General features: G+C 42.8%; 1 protein-coding gene across 1 annotated transcript in view; it reads left to right on the forward strand.

Annotated features, from left to right (window-relative positions):
- The window catches only part of LOC124624246 (obg-like ATPase 1), a 300,300-nt gene that overhangs the window by 105,194 nt on the left and 168,508 nt on the right, over nucleotides 1-26,598 (forward strand). The window contains exon 4 of the mRNA XM_047149095.1: nucleotides 18,101-18,228. Within this exon, the coding sequence (XP_047005051.1) occupies nucleotides 18,101-18,228 (128 nt within the window). The remainder of the gene's footprint in view (nucleotides 1-18,100; nucleotides 18,229-26,598) is intronic.

Raw genomic sequence — 26,598 nt, forward strand, 5'->3', positions numbered from 1 at the left:
ATTAGTACCATGACTTTTTGAGAAAGAGGCTTTTCATAAGTCCATAGGCGGCAGCATCTAGTATTGGGAGGTTGGTAGTAATGCTCCATTTGATTGACGCTCTTTGCATTTCGCATACCAACAGTGGACGTGATGCGAGAGGAGCAGTACGGGGAGCAGTACGGTGCAATAAAATTCTGTGTTCGTTTAAACCATACACCCACCGAAACTTACGAAAAGCTGCTGCAAGCGTACGCTGATGATGCACTAGCTTGTGCAACAGTATTTAGGTGGCTCAAGGACCTCAAAAAATAAGAGATGTGTTTGTGTTAAGCAAGGTGTGCCGTGTTTTGCGACTTCTGCTTTGACTGAAATCAACAGCAAAACAGCAGTTTTGATTGCCCGTGAGGACTGGCGGATAATATAACGTAACCTCAGTGAACTGTTGAGAATTTCGTATGGCAGTCTCTTTATGCTTATGCGTGATCATCTTCATATGACCCGTGTTTGTGTCCGTTGGGTGCCACCTCTGTGGAATCCCGAACAAAAGGCTGTGCGAATGGGGACAAGCCGTGAGGTGCTGCGTCTCCTTGCTGATGGAAGGGATTTGTTTCCTCACCGCTGATGAGTCATGACTGCGCCGTTATGATCCTGGAGGAAAACGAGCCAATACAGCGTGGAAATCGCCAGGTGTCCAACAGCAAACACTACTATTAAAGCAGCATACTACACGTCAGTATCGCCTAAATTGAGGAAGCACATTGCAAAAAAACGACCAGAACCTTCTCGGACTGGGTGGCGATTTCGTCAAGACAATGCGCAGCCTCACGTCGCAAATCAAGTTACGCAGTTTCTGGCTCAACTCAACATTACCTGTGTACCGCATCCTCCTGTTAGCCCAGATATTTCATACTTTGATTTTTTTTAATTTTCATCATTAAACGCAAAGCTTCATGGAGTTCGTTTTGAGAACTCTGAACCAGTGCTCAAGAAAAATAAGGCGATCCTCAAGGACCTGACGAAGAATGGCATGCCTCATGTGTTCCCTACTCCTTGAATAAACATTTTATGGCGTGAATAAACTTTTTATGGCGTCTCTGCGCCATAAAAAGTTCATTCGAGGAGGAGGGGAGTACTTTTAAAAAGATAGTGTAAACAATGAAATTGAGTAATTAACCTCTGAGAAAGAAAAATCAGTATCGCTTTTTGTTGATCAGTCCTCGTACATTGAGACATTTCTTGATACAAATTTAGTTCCTGTCAATGGAGCGACGCTGCAGATGCAAGCCCAGGTCCCATCATTCCTGTGTAGCCGGAAAACCCTTGCTAATATATATATATATATATATATATATATATATATATATATATATATATATATATATATATATAGCGCTATTTGTTTCACACCTGCGGTTTTTCAGCTGTTTAATATTGTTGATTTTTTCCTTTAATACACCTTGGCCTTGATAAATTCCCATATGAAAAAGTATACTGGTGTCAAATCGAGTGAGTGGGGAGACCGAAGTCCTGGAAATGCATGGCCAATCCATCTCCCAGGAAAAGTAGCATTCAAGTAGTCCAGGGCGCAGTCGGTCAGCAACAACAGCCGTTCTTTTTTCCTGTCGTGAACATACTTTTATATTACATACAAAAAAGTAAAAAATTTTAACGCTAAGACAGAAAAGGTATCGTAACGGATTTTATAAAATCAGTTTTATCACCCCAGTTGGCTAAAAGTTTTTGGGAAACTTGGGAGAAACGAACTGATGACTCCAAATCTGAGTCGTTGATTAGTCTGTCAATCTTATATCCATACAGATTCATAGATGACCACATCAGCTCTGCACTGCTTGGCTGGCTGTACGATATCACTTTGTCCTGCTTTGCCTCACAGCTCTGTCGCTTAAGACATTCTCCCCATAAGCTGTGCAATTTATTTTTCTTGTGTCCACGCAAAACAAATTTCTACGGGCGCTTCCCAGAGGGCTCCGCAATTGCAGCGACTGTCCAAAACCACTGTCACACGAGCCCGTACATCGTTGCGGTCCTTTTTCTCGGACTCAGGGGTGCACGTTGACCCGAGGTATTGGCGTACGGTAGGTAGGCCGTATCGCTACGTATCGCTTTTCCCTTTCCGTATACAATACAATCACCCTCACACTTGTGTTGAGACTCGCATGTAACATCTTCCTGTTTCCCAGTCGCCATCTTTCCTTCTCACTGATTTGCTACCCCTGAACGATTGTTTTGTTTTCGAATCAACATAACGAGGTCCTCAGATGTCCAGGGTAAGAACATTGTTGCAGAATCGTGTACGAGTGGCGTAAATACCCAAGACTTCTGAAGCCGGTGATTTACTAACGGTCTCCTTCACAGAGTAGTGGAAAACGATTGCTTTGTAATATATTTTAAATGGATGTTTTACGTTATTCGTTTTCACTGTGACTCTGAGTAAGCTGTTCAGTTGTTTTCCCTGACCTTGTCTCCCAACGAAGTTTCAAGCTAAGATGTAGATGTATAGGCGACCACGAAGACTCTGTAGCAGACAAGACTTCATAGACATCAGAGTTCTACCACCTGCTTCTATTCTCCGTATGCCCCTCAGAATTTTGGACAGATGCACGCAGCAGACGAAGTGCCTTACAACGTACAGTATGCCACCATGACGAAATGGTCTGCGAACTCTTCCAACTGGATATTGGTCGCGTGGCATTCCAGAAAAAGTGGGATCTTGCCGCGCAGGAAAAGATCCCCGAGTTAAAAATTTAGGCACTTGTCTAGATTCCTTGGCATTTCATTTCTACAGTGATTGCAAGAATATTAATCGGTTAATTGGGGTAACTAAAAATCGTCGGTTTGACAATCTGTAACTATTTTATCTCTAAGATTGTACGCGAGAGTGTGCTGTGATTTAGTTCTTCTTTCGTTGTTCGCGGCTTTAAACACTCGTATCTCGCTGCTACCTTTCATAAAATGAATTTTTTTCCGACTGTGAATTCGTCATCTCCATATATCCCCTTTCAGAAGCGAGTCAAGAAGTGATACAAATCAATATTTCGCTTACTGATAATTGCGGATAAAGATAGAGGAGCGGTGACATGCTGGCATTGCTGGAGAACGCTAATAGCTAATTGACTTCGATGAAATTTTCTCATTGGGCATTGAGTAAGGTGGCACAGTGGAAGCATACTGAACTTGTATTCAGGAGGACAACAGTTCAAATCCCCCACCGTTCAATTAGCTTCAGGTTCTCCGTAGCTTCCCTAAACTGTTTAACGCAAATGCTGGAATGATTTCTTCGAAATGAACATGGCCTATTTCCTTTGCCAACTTTCAACCATTCCTTGCTTTGACTCCGCCCATAATGACCTCGTCGTCTAGCGGTCGCTAGCGGAAATCCTACCTTTCTTTCATTCATCTTCTATTATACAAAGTAGAACCAGCAGCAGTCTCAGTTCACTAAATATCTGGATCACATACGTACTCCACAGGCCATCATACTGTGGATGTCAGGGAAGGTACCTTGGATCACTGTCGAACCGAGTTTCCACAGGAATGAATTTCTTGCGCATATATCCCCGCATCGCTGCCCTTTCATTCAAGTTTAGCTCAATAGCTTATAGTGAATCACAAATATTGGACATGGAAATGGACATCTCGTAGGAATCGTTTGGGAACATCTAATACTCTAATAAGGGAGTTACTTGTCGAGGACGGCGTTTCGTTCGTAAATGATTTTTGAATGAGTGAAATCAATTTTGAAATCTTTTTAAACCATATTTCAGGCTAATACACACATGCGAGATGCCGTGCCAGCTCGCATTAAATGACAAGTAAATTTGAAATTCTTGGTAACTGGGGTCAATGCAGTGAATGTATTGCTTTCTGAAGAGCACTAGTTCTGAATTTTTATGTTACCTACAATACACCGAAGATAAGCGTACATCGGAAATTAAGGCTTTTGTTTCAACAGTTGAGCTTTGTTTTCAGTTTCAGAGTTATCGAAGTTTCTGATAGATGACGGTTGTGTCTTACCGTTACGGTATGTAATTTCGTAGCCAAACTTTGCACTACTGTGCAGAACATTCGTTAGTCGATGATAGCACCAATATGAACACTGTTCTCTGTGCATCGAATTTTAAGAAGGGTCAGGAGTAGTTTTGAATCTCTAAAGCTACAAATAAATTTCCATTTCGCCGTATTATTTACACTTAGTGACTAAAGCAAAAAAATTTAATTACACTGAAATAGAACATTCATTTACTGTATTGACTGTTCTGCAATAATAGGAATCTCAACACGTTAACAGCCTCAGTTAGAATACTTCTTAATCAATTTCGTCACGGCAAACGATGGTGTGTTACTCAGTTACAAATAAGTGAGTATAAGTAGTTGCTGAATGTTTGAATGATTTTCAAATCGCACTGTTTAAGAACATTTTGGCACTTTACAGAGCAATGTTTGTTACTAACTGAGTTGAAGACCAAGTCCAATAATTTGGCATGACGCTAACTCCTAAAGAACGTAAACTATTCTGTATCTGTGCTGTCGAACGAACCATAGCAGAATGAGAGCAGATCCACCCTTTGGCAGTTGATTGAGCTCGCAGGCGATGCTGAGGGAAGCGACATCTTGAAAGAAAGTTAAACGCCTTAAACTTTCGTAACTTAGGCGGAAGTTGGGATCACAGAGTGCAGGTAGGGTGTTTCCACATGTAAGCTAGTGGTGTAAGTAATTCATGCCTGTGAAAATCGATCTTTAGTCATTCTCTTTCCTGTTCCACTCGCAAATGAAGCGAAGGGAAAATGACTCTGTACATGCCTTCATACGACTCCTAACTTCTCTATTTTGTTTTTACGGTTCTTAGGCGAAATCTATGTTGGCGACGGTACGATCATTCTGCAGGCAGCCGCAAATGCCGGTTCTCTAAATTTTCTCACTAATGTTGCGCGAAAAGAACGTCATCTTCCATCCAGGGATTCCTATTTGAGTTCACGAAGTATCTCCGTAACACTCGCGTGTTAATCAGACCTACCATTAACAAACCCAGCGGCTCGCCTCTGAATTGCTTCGATGCTTTCTTTTAATCAGTCCTAGTGAGAATCTTAAACACTCGAACAGTACTCAAGAATGGGTCGTACAAAGTGTTCTGTACGCAGTCTCCATTATAGATGAGCTGTACTTTCCTATAATTCCCCCTCGCTGCATTTCATATCGCTTCGAAAGATTTCCCCTACGTATTTAATCGACATGAAAATGTCAAGCAATACATCAGTAATACTGTATTCAAACATTACAGAACTATTTTTGCTGCTCATCTGCATTAATTTTCTTCATTTATAACAAACTGCCATTCATCACACTAAAGAGAAATTCTGCAAGTCATCCTGGGTCATCCTGTAGTGACGTAACGAGGACACTTTCCCGTACACGGCAGGTTGCAGTTCCAGATTGCTGCTCACCCTATCCGTCAGATTATTTATGTACATAGAGAATAAGAGCTGTCCTAAAACAGTTTTCTGGAGCACCTTCGATGATACCTTTGTATCCAGTGAACAGTAGCCGTATAGAACAAAACATATTCCTTATGCTCGGACCTTCATTAAAAGTCTGCTGTTGCGCACTGTGTAAAACCATTTTCGGAAACTTATGAAAGTGGAATCTGCCTGTTGCCCGTAATCTGTGATTTGCAGAATGTCGTGCGAGAACGTGGCGAGCTGAATTACGCGCTAGTACTTTTTCCGAATTCGTGTTAATTTGTGTGTCTGCCTCAAAAAAATTTATTATATTTAAACGTAAAATGTGCTGAAGAATTCTTCAGCAAACGGTTTTAAGGTTGCTGGTCTACAGTTGTGCGCGTCCGTTCTTTTACCGTTGTTACACGTAGGAGTCACCTTCAGTTGTGTCCTTTTTTTTTCCCCCACGCGCTTGGGACTTTGCGCTGCGCGAGAGATTCGCGATAAATGTAAAAATGTAAGCTAAGTAATCACCCGATGCCGAAGAGTACTACGTAAATCGAATTGGGGTTCCATCCGGAGCTGGCGACATATTTGTATGCCCCCCCCCCCCCCCCCCCCCTCCCTTATGCGAGTCTGTGCGACTTTCAAACGATGGTGTGTCAGTACGATCCTCGTGCGTGAATGAATTAAACGCCAGAAGTAAAATTTGAGCTTTCGCTTTGCTATGCTCTATTGCCGCATCAGACTCGTCGACGAGTGAGTGGAAAGAGGCCATCGACCCACTTAGCGATTTTATGCAGGACGAGAATTTTTTCGCGTTCTCAGCAAAATCTGTCACTGATAATATACATTCATGCAGATCATTAACTGATGATAATCATTAATATGAGTATATGCGTAGTTTTATTTTCTTGTTACTTCTGCGTTTTGTTCCATTTAACTGCGGAGAAAGTTTCCGCTGAGTAAACAACGATTATTTACTTGTTTCTGGTTGGATTGTTGTGGTCGGGGGGGAGGGAGGGAGCAGGTCAGGTTCTGATGATGTGTGCTATATGGCTGGTGACGGCCTTCGTTTCGAATTTTGACCCTAGTTTCTTCTTCGGTAGAAGGCTAAACCGCTGTGTGGTGTAGCGGTAAATTGTGCTGCATTATCATGCATGGTGTGTGCTACCGCTTCGGTTGTCCATCAAGCATTGTGTGGACCTGAGTAAAGTGAAAGTTCCACATTTACTGCTTTACTTTCCTCCTGAAAAGAACACAAATGTAACATGCACAGTTGTATTAGTGACTGTGTATTTGTTATGTAGTGTTTCTTTTTGGATTGATTTAATACTGTTGTTGTAACTAAAATACCAACAATAGTGCAGGCTCATATATATAAATTCCTTTCCTCAAGTTCTATCCGGATTTTTCGTTTGTGTCAGTTCCTACTTTCGTAGGATTTTTGTGCTTCAGTTACCATATATATTTCAGCTGGTCGTTTCATGCATAATCAATAGCTTTCTCAATGTCAGGACGCAGTTGAGCGTGTCTCCAAATACAAGCAGATAGAATTCGTGAAAATCTTCAGAGGAACATAATTTAGTCTGCTCCCATGGACCCTCTGTTCTTACAGGCGTATGTAATGTAATAACAAGATTCACTCCGAATTTTGCATACTTTCGTGAATAATGTTTTAGCGGTAGCGTACTGTAATCTTCAACTAATTGGTGTGTAGTGCAAACATTACCAAAGCGATAGTCGTAACAGTATAGGAGAATGTTAAGCTGCATTGTGGTGCTGAGTGAGCCGGCGAAGACCTGACGAAAGAAACTTCACAAATATTCATCGTTTCTGTCGACTCGTAAACCAAGTAAAACGTATGTTGTAAATAACATTATGAAAAGGATACTTGCTACTCACCATATAGCGGAGATGCTGAGGCACAACAAAAAGACTGTCACAAAATAAGCATTCGGCGTGAGAGTTGGTGTGTGTGTGTGTGTGTGTGTGTGTGTGTGTGTGTTTTTTCACATATTTCTGACAAAGGACTTGTTGGCCGAAAGCTTACTGTGTGATAGTCTTTTTGTTGTACCTATCTGCGACTCAGCATCTCCGCTATATGGTGGGTTGCAACTATCCTTTTCATAATATTGTTACATTCCATCCTGGATTTTCCACTAAACAGTATGTTGTTAGTAAATTAACATAAAATTCAAATGCCCAGGATAATTACTTGCTACAGGTTTCTGCTCAAAAGATAGCAATAATATAGGCAATTACCATCGTCTTCGAAGTTTCATAACTGCTTCCAGTTCTACATGTCTCATTTGTTCATAAAATAACATATGTTGACGAAGCTGTGAACGTTTCAGACAATGTATTGAGGAAGGAGAACTCTTCATGCGCATTATGCTGCATAATACAGGATGACAATAAAACAGACGCAAAAAAATGTTTGCGGCGTTTCGTAATAGCATATATAAGAGCAATGTAACTCGAGCATTTGCACAGAGACTGCTAGAAGTGGAGAAAAAGGCGAAATTTTTTACAGTCGCTCCCAATACGATCCCGAGTACCAGAAATCAATGCTAATCCACAGGAAAATTCGAAAAATCGTATGTCGGTTAGCGGTGCATGTGGGAATGGTATGTACGTCGTGTCAGACTGTTATCAGAAAGGATCTCCATGTTTATCCTCAAAATTCTTTTTGTTGTGCTTGAAGTAAAATTTTCAGCCCAACCTACACGGTTCTTTTTTCCGGTCGTTTCTGTATAAAGGGGTGTACGGACATTTGGATCATCGGTTCTTCATTTCTTGAGCTTGGGCTTGGTTCAGCTTGTCCTGGTGTTAACTCAAAGTACAATTGCTACTATGCGTCGGAAAATCACCACCAACAAGATAAAAAGGTTAACTGGTGTTTGGTGTGCATTTTACAGGTCAGTTTTATTTTAACCACCCTATACAGGTGTGGCACGTCTTGCCAGATGGATTTGCGTGTTAAGAATTAAAGTATGTGTAACCTGTCCTACATGAGTCTGTAACTTTTATCGTAGGAGCGAAAACTGAAAAGTAAACTCGGACTGCTGCTCAAAGCACTGTTTCCTCACGAGTTTCATTTTTTATGCTTTACATGGTGTTTAGTCTTTTCTGTTCGTGCAAAAAGAAACGAAAAATTTTTGCCCGATGAGTTTTGTTAATTTTTTTTCGTGTCTCGCTATAATTAAGAGTGCATCAGTGTAACGAGACATCCGGAGATTCTTCCATCTTCCAGGATGTGAATCGTTAAACAATTCGGTCACTAACGAATTGTCTTGAAAATGAGTGTTCGTTAGGTCGTACAGTAAAAATCGCAACTGAAGAAAACAAATTATGTTTTCGAAAAAGGGTTGAACAGTACATCTACTGTGCGCATTTGGTAGGTAGAATTCAAGAAAAGCGACAAAATACAGTGTTGTGTCAGATTATTTTTACACGAAACGCACTTGCTCAATAGCTAGCCAAAATGCAAGTGTATTACAGGAGAAGTTTTGAATCGGTACACATATGAATCCACTTTACGAACAAGTTCAGGATCCAAGTGATTTCTTTCTCAGAAGCGAAAGATACCTGACCCATTTGTAGGCATCGTTTTGAGGCACGGAAAGCGACTGTTTCTGTCTACGAAGCATGTTCGGATGAACATCCGCATATCTTAGGCACTTGACTGCTTGGTTTACGATGGTTGTATGTATTTGGAAGGAATGTGCTTTGATAAGATGTGAAACTCAGATAAACATTAATTCACATTACTTTTACAAAATATCAAGAGCGGCTGTATGTAATGCTTCCAAATCGAATAATACGTTTTTTGTCTCGAGTTGTTTTTCAGGAGAGTTATTATAAATAGTGGAGATTCATAGGTATTTACGCTCAGAAAGCAAAGCGAGAAAGAACTGCCTAACGGTCAGTTTTATTTTAGGTCGACACAGTCATGAAAATAATTCCCGATAAGCAGTATCTGCTGCATGTTCATCGGTGCTGGGTTTCTATTACAGAAAATATGTACGCGAGAAGTGATGTATCGGACACACGTCACGTATTTCGTGCCTCGGGGGAGCCAGACCCAAGAGTCAGATATGAAAAAGCCATAACCATATTATCGCAAGTATAATGTCCCATTAACTTATCGTACTGCGTCAGATGAACATCGGCGTTAAACTACCGTGGTGCTGTTTCCCTAATAGTATGGAAGTTCCCGCGCTTGGGCTCGGCGTACAGTTACAGAAACATTAAGTGCTATCGCTTTACCTGCTGTCGTAGTGCGCGGCATGGGGTCAATTTTAAAAAGCATCATTACTGCTATCGGAGCAAATCTCTTTTTCCCCTGTTCAGTACGGTAATACTTCTTTAAACAGTGCTCACTTTAGGTGCTGTGCGCAATAGACGTATGTTTTTGCACCAGTACGTATTATACCACAGCAAAATTAGGCCGCTGATTGCATCAGACCAAGGGAGAGGTGAACTATGTTTCTGCACTTTATATGTACCCAGTCCTATTCCCAATTTTTTTTAGTGGTAACCGTTTTCGACCCGCTCGAAACATCCAGTTTGCAGGTACATTACATAACAAATTCACAGTTTTTCCTGTACGTGAAGTAGCTGAAAAAGTGAGGCCAAGCAACTATTTCTTTAAGAGCGAAGTAGCTACCGTTCAAGTCTCTACTCCAACGTACGAAAGAGGGATTCTGCGACACTGCTGTATGTCTGCTTTTCGTTTGTTCAATCGGTTGAAGATTTCTTGTTGGTAAAATTCGTCAACAGCGCGTCTTGCTATAATCAAGTAGTATCCGACGCATCGAACAGCTGCACTGTATATCAGATGGTACGTAGCAGCATATACACATATTCTCGTCAAAATGTCAATCGATCATGGGAGACGGAACGGATAGATCCCGTTTTCACTATAGGTAAGCAACAGTACGGACGTAGTCATTATTGGAGGCCCAAAGAAACTCTGAGCGAACATACGAGCGACCGACTAGATCTCATGCTGTTCGGAGTATATAAACTGACCAGTTATCATGCAGGCGAATAATGGTCTACAAGCTTATTAGACAGTTTTACACCACGACAATTTTTAGACCACCTACAGTTTACAAAAATAAGTGAAAAAATGTAATGCTGCCCTACCCAGATTGTTGCTTTGAATTATGCAAAGCTTTTGCACCTATTGCCCTGTTAGAGTTAGTATGCTGGTGCCTTCCTCTTACCCTTGAACTGACTTACCCAGCCAGGTATGGGAGACCTACAATTTAACCTTAAATGTCAAGATCGCCCATTTATTAATTCCATTACGGGGTTCAAACGATAAATGCGCAAATTGATTGAGATTTAGCGAACGTCATGAACCTGCCTATCTAGACATCGTAGAAATCCGCCAGTGCATTCGAATAGCGTGACTGAAGTATGCAGGACTCGTATCATGTATAATCAATACGTTTCCTTGGGCACGTATTTAGAAGGTTTGAAAGTATTCGTCGGCAGTTTGACTTACATCGGTATCATACGAAGTGCTCCTTCAGTAATAGTTTTCCAAAATGTTTTCGACGCTCCTGGCGAAAGAGTAGTTGCCGGTAATCAGCTTAAATACAACTGCCGTCTTAATGCCATTGGAAAAGAAAACTTCAGCTACATCTTCGTTTCTTACATCTTTTTTATATTACGGATCTTCGTGTTGGTGCTAGTGATTATCCTATGGCCATAGACTTCGCTTCTGATGAGATCCACTACTTTTGATTGGACGATTATTTTATTAGCAAAGTTATTACAAAGAATAATTAATATATAATGTCAATAGCGGCAATCCGTCTAGCACTGTAAGAATATGACGTTTACGATCTGACCGTAAAGTTGTTACTGAATGGAAACCACAGCCGTTTGTCGAACAATGTGTGCACCATTAAATTTCGCACATGCCGTACCCATCGGTTTCAGGCGTAATCTAATATCTACAGCTAAAGACAGGAGAATAATTAGCATGCCGGATTCTTGCTTTGTTTCGTAAACCCGAAACTATTAAATTATGCCGCTTTGTAAGGGATATTAGTATCCGCTCTAGTATCTCTGGCGGAAAATAGAAAAATAGAAGGAATCCATTCACGTGCATGCCCAAGATCTGAAGTGGAGGGGGGCCGGGGGGGGGGGGGGGAGGGGGAAGCCAGGTGGTGTTGGATGGGGGCAGGGGGAGTAAACCCGTATTAGTTTTACGCTGAATGGAGAGGTGCTTTGACGAGGTAGGCTCTGAGCGTTGGGTTTGTGGCGACAATTTTTTTTTTTTTTTTTTTTTTTTTTTTTTTTTTTCTCTACAGGTGGGCGTGACGGGGGGGGGGGGGGGGGTGGAGGAAGGCCAGCTGGCATCCTCTGAAGAGTGTGTATCCTGATCGCTGTTTGCCGTAAGAGCAAAGAGTTTTGAATTTCCAAAGACACACCGAGCGGGGTGGCGCAGTGGTAGCACACTGGACTCGCATTCGGGAGGACGACGGTTCAATCCCGCGTCCGGCCATCCTGATTTAGGTTTTCCGTGATTTCCCTAAATCGCTCCAGGCAAATGCTGGGATGGTTCCTTTGAAAGGGCACGGCCGACTTCCTTCCCCATCCTTCCCCTAATCCGATGAGACCGATGACCTCGCTGTTTGGTCTCTTCCCCCAAACAACCCAACCCCAACAGTTGCCACGGAGGCTGGCAGTAGTCACTTACGGTCCTGTTTTGTGAGTGTGGTTTCTTATCGAGTGATTAAGTTCTGTGTAAGACATTAAAGCGATTGTCCCGGCTAACAAATATTCTACTTATCAAACATAGGGCAGGTGCGAAGGTGCCTGAGAACTCGTGAACAGGATTTATTCTGAAGTATTCTCACCTCTTTGTTGGGGATATCAAAATTCGTATCACGGCTTTTACAGCTGGTGGGAGGAATGTCGGCTCTCATTTGGTTTGCTGCGGAAGTGCGTCCTCAACCTGCGGATTGGGCTACAGCAGACGGCTACAGCCCTTGGCAAAGGGAGCGGGAAAGCTGCTGTTCGTGCAGAAAGTAATCGCAGTTGGTTGGGGAAGCCGGGGCGGCGGTCGTTTCGGGAGCTCCCGGAAAGTGCCGTGTGTGTGTGTGTGTGTGTGTGTGTGTGTGTGCGTGTGCGTGTGGCCACGCCCCTTGCGGCTGTTTCGGCAAGTCAGCAGCGCGGTGGCTGCTGCCCGCCCGATATTTAGCACCCCTCTGGGGCGCTGCGAGAGGCTAACCACGGCGCGTCTCTCTCTCTCTCTCTCTCTCTCTCTCTCTCTCTCACACACACACACACACACACACACACACACACACACACACACACACAGATTGTTACTTCGGTGTGTGTAGGTGGGAAATCATGGTAACGTCTGCGACGAAAAACGAAAGATACTTTAAAGTACAGAGCTGGTGATTATTCTGGAATTGAAGGTGAACCTAAAGTTAGTATAATATGTGAGAGAAAAAGAGTAGTTTGAAATAAAAAGTGCGAAATAGTGGAGTTGCCAGCTGGTATCTCTAAGAGTCAGAAATGGTTGTGAGTCATATAACGTACGTTATCTAATAAAGGGTAATTTTTGGAGAAAAGTAATTTAAACGGTAAGTACTTTACGATTGCGTTGCGACTTTCTAGATTGTCATTGTGATAAGTATAAGTTACTAAAGACTGATTTATAGCAGCTTTAGAAAATATAGAGTGCGTTTTGCAAGATTCATTACCAAGGATTTCTGGAAGTGAACTCAGCGATTCATCAAATCTCATATAGGAATAAAAGGCAGATGAAACTAGTTTTCCTAAAGCATTTTGCCGTTATGGTCTATGAGGCATTAGAACATCACATCACCGCAAATTCCTCGTGCGATAACCTTGTTGGGTTTTTATTTTCCCAGTAACAAATGAAGTGAAGCATTCCGGATGAAACATTCGCGGAATTAACATTTGACGGTGCGTTAGTCATTAGCGATGGAAAGATAACTTTCATCCCTTCACAGAGATTCATTAAATATTTAAATGGAGTATCAGTCAACTGTTGGCGCTTAATGAAGGTGGCAGAACTTGAATAATATAAAAGAAATATCAACACTCTTTAAATATTAGGTTCGCCAGATTTTACGACAGATGTCTCAGTTTCTTAAGCTCTTGGAGTACGTCCTTACTGTTTGTATTCCGCCAGAAGTTGAAGACTTGGGGCACTTTAACGTCGCCTTATTTTCTTTTGGGACCATTTGACAACTGAGGCCCCTTAGATTTACCTCAATAGCTTAGTAGCTATTGTGTAGTGTTAATTCGCGGACAACAGGCTATAGGAATCGAAACTGTGTTAGCGTCCTAAACCAGGCAGCACATGGAAACTTCCTCGCAGATTAAAACTGTGTGCCGGGCCGAGACTCGAATTCGGGACCTTTGCCTTTCGCGAGCAAGTGCTCTACCACCTGAGCTACCCAAGCACGACTGACGACCCGTCCTTACAGCCTTAATTCCGTCAGTACCTCGTCTCCTACCTTCCAAACTCCGCTGCAAAGTGAAAAACTCATTCAGACAGCACACTGATTGGGAGGAACAATTAATGGAAGAGAGTACTAAGAGCAAGGTCTGTAACAGTGTTCGATGAACAGCCTTTGATCGTCGTGTCAGAACTTGCTTATTTTCGCGTGGAGTGAGTGCCATTGAGTACTAATGCAGAAATGGGCCCTCACCGAAGAACACAATCGATTAGTGCAAGAACTGAAATCGAATCTCTGTCGGTGCTCCTTTCTTAATAATTTTCTGCCAAAGGTCTGTTAAACACTAGAAACCCACAAAAATGTCTCCTTGCTTGTAACATACAAGCTGTCTCACTCCGAAAATAAAAAGTTTATTGTGTGCTGTATATAATAACATACACATGACCACAGCAGAAGGGTGCTAACAGCTGTACTGTCTTAAATCCTAATCTTAACAACTACAGCCTGCCGTTGATACAGCTCCTGCAAAAGAATATTAAATCGAAGAAATCCTCAAGAAGCTTCCATTTCGAGCAGCTTTACATGAATATTTTGTGGAATATACGAGTGCGATGGTTTTAAATGGAGAACAACATTTACTATGCACTCCTCCTTCCTGGTCTATAACAATGGGAAGCGTAGTAAGTACATCATGAATATTTCTATACTTCACAGCATCATCACTTAATGCTCATAAAACTATGAAATGCCCTACTGATCATATTAATTCTTAAATCATTGTTGTTTTCGTGTAGCGATAACGTATTCTTATATACAATCTAGTTGAGAAATATAATCGTAAAATGAAAGATAGAGCACATTCAGAAAGATAGTGCATAGTGCCTCAGTCCCTTTATTTATGACTCTCAATACGCATTATGTGATAAAACACAAGATGTTCTCTGTGTATATTTGTACTGGAGTTGCATTAATATGCTGATATAACAACTATTTTGATCTGCTCGAGTTACTAAAGAATAAGAGAATTTTGTTCTTCCAGAAGCATATTGTCCTGGTCCTACAACAACCGTTTTATGCTATCTGCAGGATCACTAACAACTTACGAATGTATTAAATAGTCAATCTGTTCAGTTATAGTAAAAAACAAAAATAGTGCATAATTTCTATTAATACTGCTACTATGATCCACAACCTTCACCACTGTTCCCTTCATCACGAAACGTCCTGCATATTGATGTCGAACATATTTAAGCCCATACTGTGAGGCATGGAAATTGTCAAATATTAAGTAACTGTACCAGTAAAAGTCACAGTTCTCGTGAATCACCCGGGATTAACTTGAACATCAGGTTTTTCGTCGTCGTATCCTGGTAGTTCAGGGATGCCCAACTGGAATTTTTAATTGTTGTCAGGCAGGATCATTGAAGCTTCCAGTGTTGATAGTAGTTACCTGAGGAGGAGATGTAGCACATATCACCAAAAACTCAAATTGTACACATTTTTGTCACTCTCCCTCCATTTCAGTTTCCTGTGATCTACTGGCCCTGTTCACGAACTTGTGTGTACCTCAGGTAAACAGCCGATTCCTTATTTATAAAGAGATCAGCAGCAGCTTAATATCAGGAAAATGAGCTAAATGATGTTTGACCATCTCCGTTGCGAATAACTTTTTTTTTAAGGGATCGTTTTCTCCTGACACCCCGTCGTTCAATAAGAGAAGAGTGTGAGTGTGTGTGTGTGTGTGTGTGTGTGTGTGTGTGTGTGTGTGTGTGCCGGTCGTTGTGGCCGAGCGGTTCTAGGCGCTTCAGTCCGGAACCGCGCGACTGCTACGGTCGCAGGTTCGAATCCTGCCTCGGGCATGGATGTGTGTGATGTCCTTAGGTTGGTTAGGTTTAAGTAGGTCTAAATTCTTAACATCTGATGACCTCAGATGTTAAGTCTCATAGTGCTCAGGGCCATTTGAACCCATTTTGTGTGTGTGTGTATGTGTGTGTGCGCGCGCGCAAAGATCACTTCCATCCATCAGAAATTAAGCGTTTTATAAGCATCAGTTAACAACTAATTACGCAAATGGACAGCTTCTAGGGCCTAGCCATATTTTCATTGGCGAAGTGCATCAGGAAACCAGTTGGCACATTTCGCGACGTAGCTAGGTCTATGGAACATGGGAGTAACTGAGTTAGTGGGAAGGAGGGACTTGTTACCGTAACAAGAGAAGAAAGGAAGATGTATCACTATCTCTTGGTGATTCTGTCGATACTTCCTCGAAGTCTAACTTGGACCTAATATGTTGATTGAAAGCTTAACATCATAATAAGCAGATACCTAAATTTTTTGTTTGCAAGGTCAATTTCAGTGAATACGTTATCGTTAGAAGTACGAGAGTCGTGAGGTAACAACTACAATGTTAGGTTACACACTTTGTTCGCTAGTTACTCGTTTTCGATTATATATGCACATTGTTGCAAACAATAATAATTCAGAGACTTCCAAACAGAGTGCCGGACCGGGGCTCGTACCCGAAACCTTTCCGTCTGCAGCTAGCACTCTTACCGACTGATGTGTAGCGGTACGACTCGACGCTTCCTCACAGACCCACTTCTGCTAATACCTCTGCCCTACTAACCAAGGGAGTAGCCCGTAACAAGGTTGTGTGTTCGAGATCCGGTCTCCCACACAGTTTTAATTTGCCAGAGAGTTTTAAAACAGCGCACACTCCTCATCAGAGTGAAAGACTAATTCCGGAGTAATCATTCTGCGGGTGTCACTTGTTGTTCTCGTTGGTGATGATGATGGTACCAAATGATATCCCATGTCTTTCAGGTATAGCGTGGAAGTATTGCATCGGTACCTTTGAGGCTTCTTGTTAGCTTTATTTCGTAGTTGGGTCATGGGTCAGTAGACGGAGCTAAATTGTTAATACCGGATGTTCAGACACACTGTTCAAATGAATTAGGGAACATGGCTTTGGGTGCCTGCCATACTCCATTGAACAGTAATAATTGATCTGGTATGTTGCCTGAGTAAAGCTTTATCTTTCAAAAATTAAGTACTCAATCCTCGGTACTTTTCATTGGGCTGCGACAGCTTTAATAATGTGTGTGCCCTCCATGAGCATTTATTACCGTCTGACACATACATGACATGTATCATTCCAGTACTTCAATGTCTAGACTTGCACGATATTCCTAGTGTTGCCCGCCGCACAGGCCATGTCATTATCGCGCATGAGAAAGATTTCAGGGCCACCACTGTGTGCAGCAACCTGCACATGGTCAGGTAGGATCTGTTGGATATACTGCCAGGCGGGAAGGCTACCATGGACAACAAGATTGGTATGACGGTCGACACCGATGCCGCCCCACATCATCACAGAAGCTTACAACAAGTGACACGTACCGCTCGTCACGGAGCCTCCACACACAGACATGGCCATCACCTTGCGTTAGAGGAAATCTGAACTCGTCTCTGAATAACACGTTTCGCCAGTGACGAAGTGAAGTTGCCTGTTAACACGGGTACGGCAGAACTGAAGGCGAACTGCGAGAGATTGTCGCATCAAGCGGGGTACTCCAGCAGGACGTCGGGTCCGAAAGATCCTTTCTCGTAAACTGTTCCTTACAGTCTGATCGGATACATCGTCCCCAGTGGCTCTTCTGAGATCATCTTGCAGTGCTCTCGAGGTAGCCGCACGACGCCGCAACGCAGAGATGGCCGGATACTGATCTTAAAAGTGCGTCGGGGACATTGTGCAACTCGCCTTGTGTACTGACCTGTCTCTCTGAAGCGTGTACACAATCTGTCGATACCAGATAGAGAGACGTTGGCATCTGCAGCGATGCGACGGAAAGTCCATCCTTCTCGGTTGAAACAGGTTGTCCTTGGAAGTTGCACTTCGTTGATGACGACAAGTTCCAGAAACGACAACTGTCACCTGTGTACCTCGCTGGGAAACCGGTACTTCCATCCTTTCGAGGTTCAGCTGATATCGTAATGTGTAACACAGCCGACAGATGGCGAATGACATTAGTTGTTGCATACATTGGAAGCTAAAATCTCAAGCTGTGCAGTACGACCACAAACCTGTCTTAAAATAGATTTAAGATACGGACGTGTTCCCCTAATTCTTTAGAGTAATGAGTGAAGAAAACCAATTTATGATGGAACAGGTTGAATCTGAGAGTGTGTTTCTTGCAGCAAGGTGCCAGCATTCCTGAACGTGGTGGACATCGCGGGTCTCGTGAAGGGCGCCGCAGAGGGTCAAGGGCTGGGCAATGCCTTTCTGTCGCACATCAAAGCCTGCGACGCCATCTTCCACTTAGCCCGTGAGTATTGTCATTACTGACTCTTTAAAATAACTACACTTAATTTCTTTTCCTATTTAGCGACCTGATACAGCTACATCTGAAGTGAATGCTGGAGGATACTTGCACGGCTTACAGGTGTTCGAGATCCTGCCTGTTCTAGTATCCTCTGGAGCGCGGGCAGAATCTCTTCTTAAATGCCTTTGTGCCTGTAGTAATCAGTGTGATGTTGTGTTCACTATCTCTACGGGACTGTTTCGTTGAGGTCTGAAAAATTTCTTTACTTTATACTCTTCCGTGAAATTCTGTAAGCAGGCTTTTCGTATTTTGCGTCTTTCGTCAAGAGTCTGCCGCTTCAAGTGTTTCAACATTTTCATGACTATCACCCGAGAATCAAACAACTCAATGACGATTCGTGCTGCCCTTCTGTGTGTACTTCCAATTCGCCCTGTTAGTCCCATGTGGTGTGGCTCTCTCAAAGTTGGGCAATATTCTAAAATAGAATACACAAGTGATATATAAACGGGCTGCATTTTCCCAGTATCATGCTAGTGAGCCTATTCTGTCTTCTACCTTTCTTGCGATTATGCTTGTTGTAGTTCTGTTTTATATCTCTGCAAATTGTTATGGTGGTCCAATTCTAACGCAAGATTATGGACTGATACATAATGGCAGCATACAGCTCCCGAGACTGCTAATTTATATCAGTCCTTCGTAACAAGAAATTTATTATTATAATTGCTTCTGGTATTATACTGTTTTGAATTATCAAAGTAATACGTCAATACCGCAAGTTCTAAGGCTAAATTTACACTCTCATAAATTTGCTTTCCGCTCCACGCAATATTTAGCTATGTCTGTTAAATGAAGGCAGCGTTTTTTACCTTAAGCTGGATTTATTTTGGCCCCTTCTACTTTCCAGAACTAGTTTCAGCTTTGTTAAGCCATTATACAGTAGAGTGTTAAGCGAGAAAAAGTTGTCATGTGCACGAAAATGACAGCGTATTCACTTGATGTGCTTTCGTTAGTTTTGATTTAAAAGTTATACTGTTCTTGATTGCTTGACAGATAGTTGGTGCACAAGCGAGAAAAAGGTGCAGAGGTATAATGCTTAAGAAAATTCGTAACTAGTTGTTGGTCGAAGAAGTCAAAATACAGCCTAAATGGAAAATGCGGCCTTCATTTAATAAACTTATGGCTGTGAATGTCACCGCGTGGATGATAGATATTACGTGCATTGAAACGAGCTCAGTGATACTCTCCTTTGTTGTTACTGTAGGAGTGCAACGGGGGTGTTCCTTCACTTTCGCTTGAGGCTTTTATCTTCGAATATGTGTTGTACACTACAATTATTCAAGCAGAATTAAGCATGGAAGGATGTTAACATGTTCGTAAAAATTGAACGTTTTTTTACCCCATGTTTCTCATTAAATCTTCTCAGAATATTTCCCTAAAATGTCTGCAGTAGTATATCCGCTCAAACCATGAACAAAAAAAAATCTTTTTTGCGCTGACGCAGCCGCTTTTAAAAACACAAAACTGTGCCTTACGAAAGGGAAAAGGACGTGATCGGTGGAGTAGCCGGCCGAGACACAAGCAGCAACAGGGAAGTAACCGATATTGTGACTCGTTACGAGTTCCTAACCAGGAGCGATTTCTATAATATCATCTGCGTGCTTTAATAGTTTAGTTTCTTGAGCTTCTGCGTGTTTATTTAATAACTAATAACCACAGTTCCCGCGTTTTCGTTTGCGTCGGAAAGTAAACCGATTTTGTGACGTATTACAAGTTCCTAATCAGGGGCGAATTATTTAGTTTCACTTGAGTGCTTCGGTAGTTAGGTTTTTGAATCTCTGAGTATTAATCTAATTTATTAGACACAGTTCTTGCGTTTTCATCAGGGCTACAGTAGAGTTGCGCAGCACAGGCCGATAGTCCGTTTATCTGCATAGTTTAGTTTTATACGGTCTTTAGTATGGACAGGGACTGCGATTGTTGAGTGCGGATGCGAGCCGAGTTGGTGACACTTCGCTCTCAGCTTCAGGCTGTGATGGCTTCGGTTACACGGCTTGAGGCTGCAGTGGATGGGCACCACTGTTGTGGGCCGGCCGTGGGGATCCAACGGAGTTCCAGCACGTCAGAGTCCTCCGATCGGTCCTCACCGGTGGCCAGCCCAGTTACTACTCACACTGAGGTTGACCCCTCACCTATGGTCGAGTGAGGGGTCGCCCCGGGGCGTAGCAGGCGGCGAAAGACTTCCCAGGCGGCCGCACGTAAGGCCTTCCCGGTTTGTCTAACAAACAGGTTCCAGGTGCTGTCTGTGGCTAACACTGTCACTGAGCCAGATGTTGTCGCCTGTCTGTTTCAGAGGAAACCTCTCAGCCTGCAGGATCCGGACAATCACAGAGGGTAAGATTATTGATAGTTTGGAGCTCCAACGTTAGGCACTTTATGAGGCCCCTTAGGGACATGGCTGCCCAGAAGGGAAAGAGAACCAGTGTGCACTTCGTGTGCATAGCGGATGGAGTCATTCCAGATGTGGAACGGGTCTTTCCGGATGCCATGAAGAGCACAGGGTGCAGCCAACTGCAGGTGGTTGCTCACGTCGGTACCAATGATGTGTATCACACTATGGATCAGAAGAGATTCTCTCTGGTTTCGTGCGGCTAACAAAAGTGATAAATGCTACCAGTCTTGCTTGCAAGATGAAAGGAAATTTGACCATTTGCAGCATAGTCGACAGGACCTCTGGTACAGAGCCGAGTGGACGGTCTGAATGAGAGTCTCAGACGGTTCTGCGACCGTGTAGGCTGCAGATTCATCGACTTGGGCCAAAGGGTGGCTGGATTTTCAGGTTCCACTGAATAGGTCAGGTGTCCACTATACGCAGGAGGCGGTACACGGGTAGCAGTGGCTGTGTGACGTGGACTGGCCGGTTTTGTTTGGTTACAGGGTCTCGGGAAAACGCAAGAACCGCTTCAGTCACAAATAGTGCAGGCCGAACACAGGAGGAACGTAGATACTGGAACCATTGGTATAACAGTTGTAAATTGTCGTAGTTGTGTTGCGAAAGTACCAGAGCTCCAAGCCCTAATACAAACCACTATGCTCAATTCGTTATAGGCACTGAAAGCTGGTTAAAGCCGGATATAAGCTCAGCTGAAATTTTCGTGAAGAACCTAATGGTGTTCCGAAAGGACAGGCTAAACACGGTTGGCGGAGGCGTGTTTGTTGCTGTTAGAAGTAGTTTATCTTGTCGCGAAATTGAAGAAGATAGTTCCTGTGAGTTAGTATGGGCAGAGGTCATTGTTGGCAACCGGAATAAAATAATAAATGGATCCTTTTACCGACCTCCCATTTCGGATGATAACAGTTGTTGAAAGTTTCAAAGAAAACTTAAGTTTGATTTCAAACACATACCCAACCCATATGATTATAGTTGGTGGTGTCTTCAATTTACCCTCGATATGTTGGCGAAAATACATGTTTAATATCGGAGGTACGCATAAAACATCATCCGAAATTGTGCTAAACACATTCTCAGAAAGTTACTTCGAGCAGTTATTTCATGAGCCCATGCGAATAGTAAACGATTGTGAAAACAAACTTGACCTCTTAGCAACAAATAATCTTGAGTTAATAACGTGGATCCAAACGGATACAGGGATTAATGAACACAGGGTTGTCTTAGCGAGACTGAATATTGTAATCCCCAAATCCTCCAAAAATAAACGAAAAATGTACCTATTCAAAAAAGCAGATAAAAATTCACTTGACGCCTTCAAGAGAGACAATCTCCACTTCTTGCAAATGAATAATATAAGTGTAAATCAGATGTGTCTTGAATTCAGAGAAATAGTATCAGCAGCAGTTGAGAGTTTTATACCAAATAAATTAACAAACGACGGAGGTGATCCTCCTTGCTACACAAAACGGGTCAGAACACTGTCGCAGAAACAACAAAACAAACATGCCAAATTTAAACAGACGCAAAATTCCCAAGATTGGCGATCTTTTACGGAAGCTCGAAATTTAGCGCGGACTTCAATGCGAGATGCTCACAACAGTTTCCACAACGAAACTTTGTCTCGCAGCCTGGCAGAAAATCCAAAGAGATTCTGGTCCTATGTGAAATATGTTAGCGGCAAGAAACACTCAATGGCTTCTCTGTACGATAGCAATGGAGACGCTGTCGAAGACAGTGCTGCCGAAGCAGAATTACTAAACACAGCCTCCCGAAATGCCTTCACAAAACAAGACGAAGTAAATATTCCAGAATTCGTATCAAGAACAGCTGGCAATATGAGTAACTTAGAAGTAATTATCCTCGGAGTAGTGAAGCAATTTAAATCACTTAATAAAAGCAAGTCTTCTGGTCAAACTGTATACCAGTTAGATTCCTTTCAGAGTATGCTGATGCAGTAGCTCCATACTTAACAATCATATACAATCGTTCGCTCGACCAAAGATCCGTACCCAAAGACTGGAATGTTGCACAGGTCACACCAATATTCAAGGGAGGTAGTAGTTCGCCTGAGCAATGAAAGGTACCTAACGACTGGAAAAAAGTGTACGTCATTCCCGTTTTTAAGAAAGGCCGTAAGACAGAACCACACAGTCATAGGCCTATATCGCTGACGTCAATCTGTTGTAGAATTACGGAACGTGTTTTATGCTCAAGAATTATGGCGTTCTTGGAAAATGAACAGCTCCTCTATAAAAATCAACATGGATACCGCAAACAGAGATCCTGCTAAACTCAGCTCGCTCTGTTCCTCCACGAGATCCACAGTGTAGTGCACAACGGCGCTCAGGTTGATGCCGTGTTCCTTGACTTCAGTAAGGCATTTGACACCGTCACGCATTGTAGTTTAATGAACAAAATACGAGCTTACGGAGTATCGGAGCAGACCTGCGATTGGATTCAAGACTTTCTTGGATATAGAACTCAGCACGTCGCTCTTAACGGAACTAAATCGACAGATGTAAAGATAATATCCGGAGTACCACAGGAAATTGTGATAGGACCATTGCCGTTTACAATATATATAAATGATCTACAGTTATCTGTGCCAAAGTAGCAACGCCGGAAGACAGTAAGAATTTGCAGAACGACCTGCAGAGAATTGATGGATGGTGCAGCCTCTGCCAGTTGATCCTGAACGTAAATAAATGTAACATATTGCGCATATTTAGGAAAGGAAATCCACTACTGTACAGCTACACTATTGATAACAAACAGCTGGAGACAGCGTCTGCCGTAAAATATCTAGGCGTAACTATCCTGAACGACCTTAAGTGGAATGACCATATGAAACTGATAGTGTTAAAAGCAGACACAAGACTCAGATTCATCGGAAGAATCTAATGAAGTGTGATTCATCCACGAAAGAAGTGACTTATAAGGCACTTGTTCGCCCGATTCTTGAGTATTGTTCATCTGTCTGGGATCCCTATCGGGTAGGACTGCTAGAGGAGATAGAGAAGATCCAACGAAGAGCCGCGCGCTTCGTCGCGGGATCGATCAGCTGCCGAGAGAGCTAAACAAACTCCACTGGCAGACATTACAAGAGAGACGTTGTGCATCACGGAGAGATTTACTACTGAAATTTCGGGACAACACTTTTCACGAGGAGTCAGACAACATATTACGTGCCCCACATACACCTCGCGTTTTGACCACGGGGAGAAAATTCGAGAAATTAGAGCCAATACAGCAGCTTACCGACAATCATTCTTCCCAGGTACTGTTCGCGAATGTAACAGAGTTGGAGGGATCAGATAGTGGTACCGAAAGCGCCCTCCGCCACACACCGTTAGGTGGCTTGTGGAGTATGATGTAGACGTAGAGCCGGCCGAAGTGGCCGTGCGGTTAAAGGCGCTGCAGTCTGGAACCGCAAGACCGCTACGGTCGCAGGTTCGAATCCTGCCTCGGGCATGGATGTTTGTGATGTCATTAGGTTAGTTAGGTTTAACTAGTTCTAAGTTCTAGGGGACTAATGACCTCAGCAGTTGAGTCCCATAGTGCTCAGAGCCATTTGAACCATTTGTAGACGTAGATGTATGAGAAATGCACTTAATTACAGGCCCATATCGTCAACGTCGATATGCAGCAGGATTTTGGAACATATATTGTGTTCGAACATTATGAATTACCTCGAAGAAAACTGTCTATTGACACACAGTCAACATAGGTTTAGAAAACATCGTTCTTGTGGAACGCAACTAGCTCTTTATTCGCATGAATTGTTGAGTGCTATTGACAAGGGATTTCAGATCGATTCCGTATTTCTGGATTTCGGGAAGGCTTTTGACACTGTACCACTTACAGGATATCGTCTCAGTTATGTGACTGGATTTGTTGATTTCCTGTCAGAGAGTAATTGACGGAAAGTCGTTGAGTAAAACAGAAGTGATTTTTGGCGTTCCCCAAGGTAGTGTCATAGGCCCTTGCTGTTCCTTATCTATATAAACGATTTGGGAGACAATCTGAGCAGCCGTCTTTGGTTGTTTGCAGATGACGCTGACGTTTATCGACTAATAAATTCATCAGAAGGTCAAAACAAATTGCAAAACGATTTAGAAAAGATATCTGAATGATGCGAAAATTGGCAGTTGACCCTAAATGACGCAAAGTGAGAGGTAATTCACATGAGTGCTAAAAGGAATTCGTTAAACTTCGATTACACGATAAATCCGTCAAATCTAAAGGCCGTAAATTCAACTAAATAACTAGGAATTACAGTTACGAACAACTTAAATTGGAAGGAACACATAGAACATGTTGTGGAGAAGGGTGACTGCTTTTTGTTGGCAGGACACTTGGAAAATGTAACAGATCTACTAGGGAGACTGCCTACACTACGCTTGTCCGTCCTCTTTTTAGATTACTTCTGCGCGGTATGAGATCTTTATCAGATGGGACTGACGGAGTACATCATAAAAGTTCAGAGAAGGGCAGCACGTTTTGTATTATCGCGAGAAATGGGAGAGAGTGTCACTGAAATGATACAGGATTTGGGCTGGAGGTCATTAAAAGAGAGGCGTTTTTCATTGCGACGGATTCTTCTCCAGCAATGCTGATAGTTTGGTCGGCCTTTGAGCAGGCTTGTTGTTGTGTGAGTAAAATTCTGACACATTTTCCCCTAGAGTTGTTCACGGGTAGTTTCTGTGTAAACGTAGAAGGGGGAACTCGAGCACACCAATTTCAGCAAAGGCCTCTTTTCACCTCTTTTCGTCGTCATATTTATCGAACGTTACCATCAGGTGCGTTCTGCACGTATGATTACCTTCCTATTTCTGTTTCAAACTGCCATATTGCATTATTCCACGCTAGTCTGTACTGTGCATATCTTCATCCATCGAACGAGGTTTCTGCAGTTAAGCCTGGGTGTACCTATACATTTTACCATGTCCTCCCCCCTCCCCCCGGTACTTGGCTTCATAAACAAATTGACTATACTTTGGTGCCTCTGAATGTGTGCTGTCAACTAATCACTTCTTTTAGTCAAATCTTCTCTTAAATTTCTTTTCTCATTCTTTCGATTCAGTATTTGTTAATTAGTTATCCCATCTACCCATCCAATCTTTAGCATTCTTTTGTAGTTGGAATGGCAGTCCCTTAACCTTGCGGAATTTGAACGTTGCTTCCCGGATGGAACGTCGAGAGCTTGGCATCTACATGGTTGTTCTAAAGTATCTACTTGGCTCCGGAAGGCGACTGCGCGAAAACTAAAAGTCATACAAACAAATGTCACACATGTCACGCATCATTTGATTGATATTAAGCGCTGTGACGTTGCTGCACTGGGAGGCGGGTGTGTTAGAATGCATAGAAAAATGATCTGCTCCCTACTGTCGCATCGAAGAAAAGTTTTTCGAAGTGCAGTGCCGTTTTACCTTCCCCTGCAATTTGTGTCAGCGACTGTAAAAAAAATTGCGCCTACAGTGACCACACTGAGCACTGTGAATTAAAAAGTTGAAGAGATACTCTATCCGCTAATACATTTCTGTTTTCTGTTTGTCGTAAGCCCTGTCCACACCTGACGAGCTGATACGTGAGCAACGCGAGCCGCGCACAAAAGAGCGTCGCAGGACGTCACAGACCAGAGAACGGAGAAGTGTTTGTTGGTGCGCAGCAATATTTCAGTTTTCCTGTGTGTGTTTCCGCGCGCATGCGTTAGTAAAAATGGAAACGACAAAAGCTGTCCGAACAGAGGGCGCACCAACGAACCGCTTCCTTTGATGTACCGACACAGCCCGAAACTTGTTCGCTGTTGCGTAGATCGGTGATGTTTGATAAGTACAGCGGCCGCGCCGCGTTACGCCGAACCTCTTTCCTTAGTTAATTAAATTGAAGGTGGAGTGGGGGAAAGGAAAGGAGAGGCAGGA

Source organism: Schistocerca americana, chromosome 1, assembly GCF_021461395.2.
Source record: "Schistocerca americana isolate TAMUIC-IGC-003095 chromosome 1, iqSchAmer2.1, whole genome shotgun sequence".
Lineage (NCBI taxonomy): Eukaryota > Metazoa > Arthropoda > Insecta > Orthoptera > Acrididae > Schistocerca > Schistocerca americana.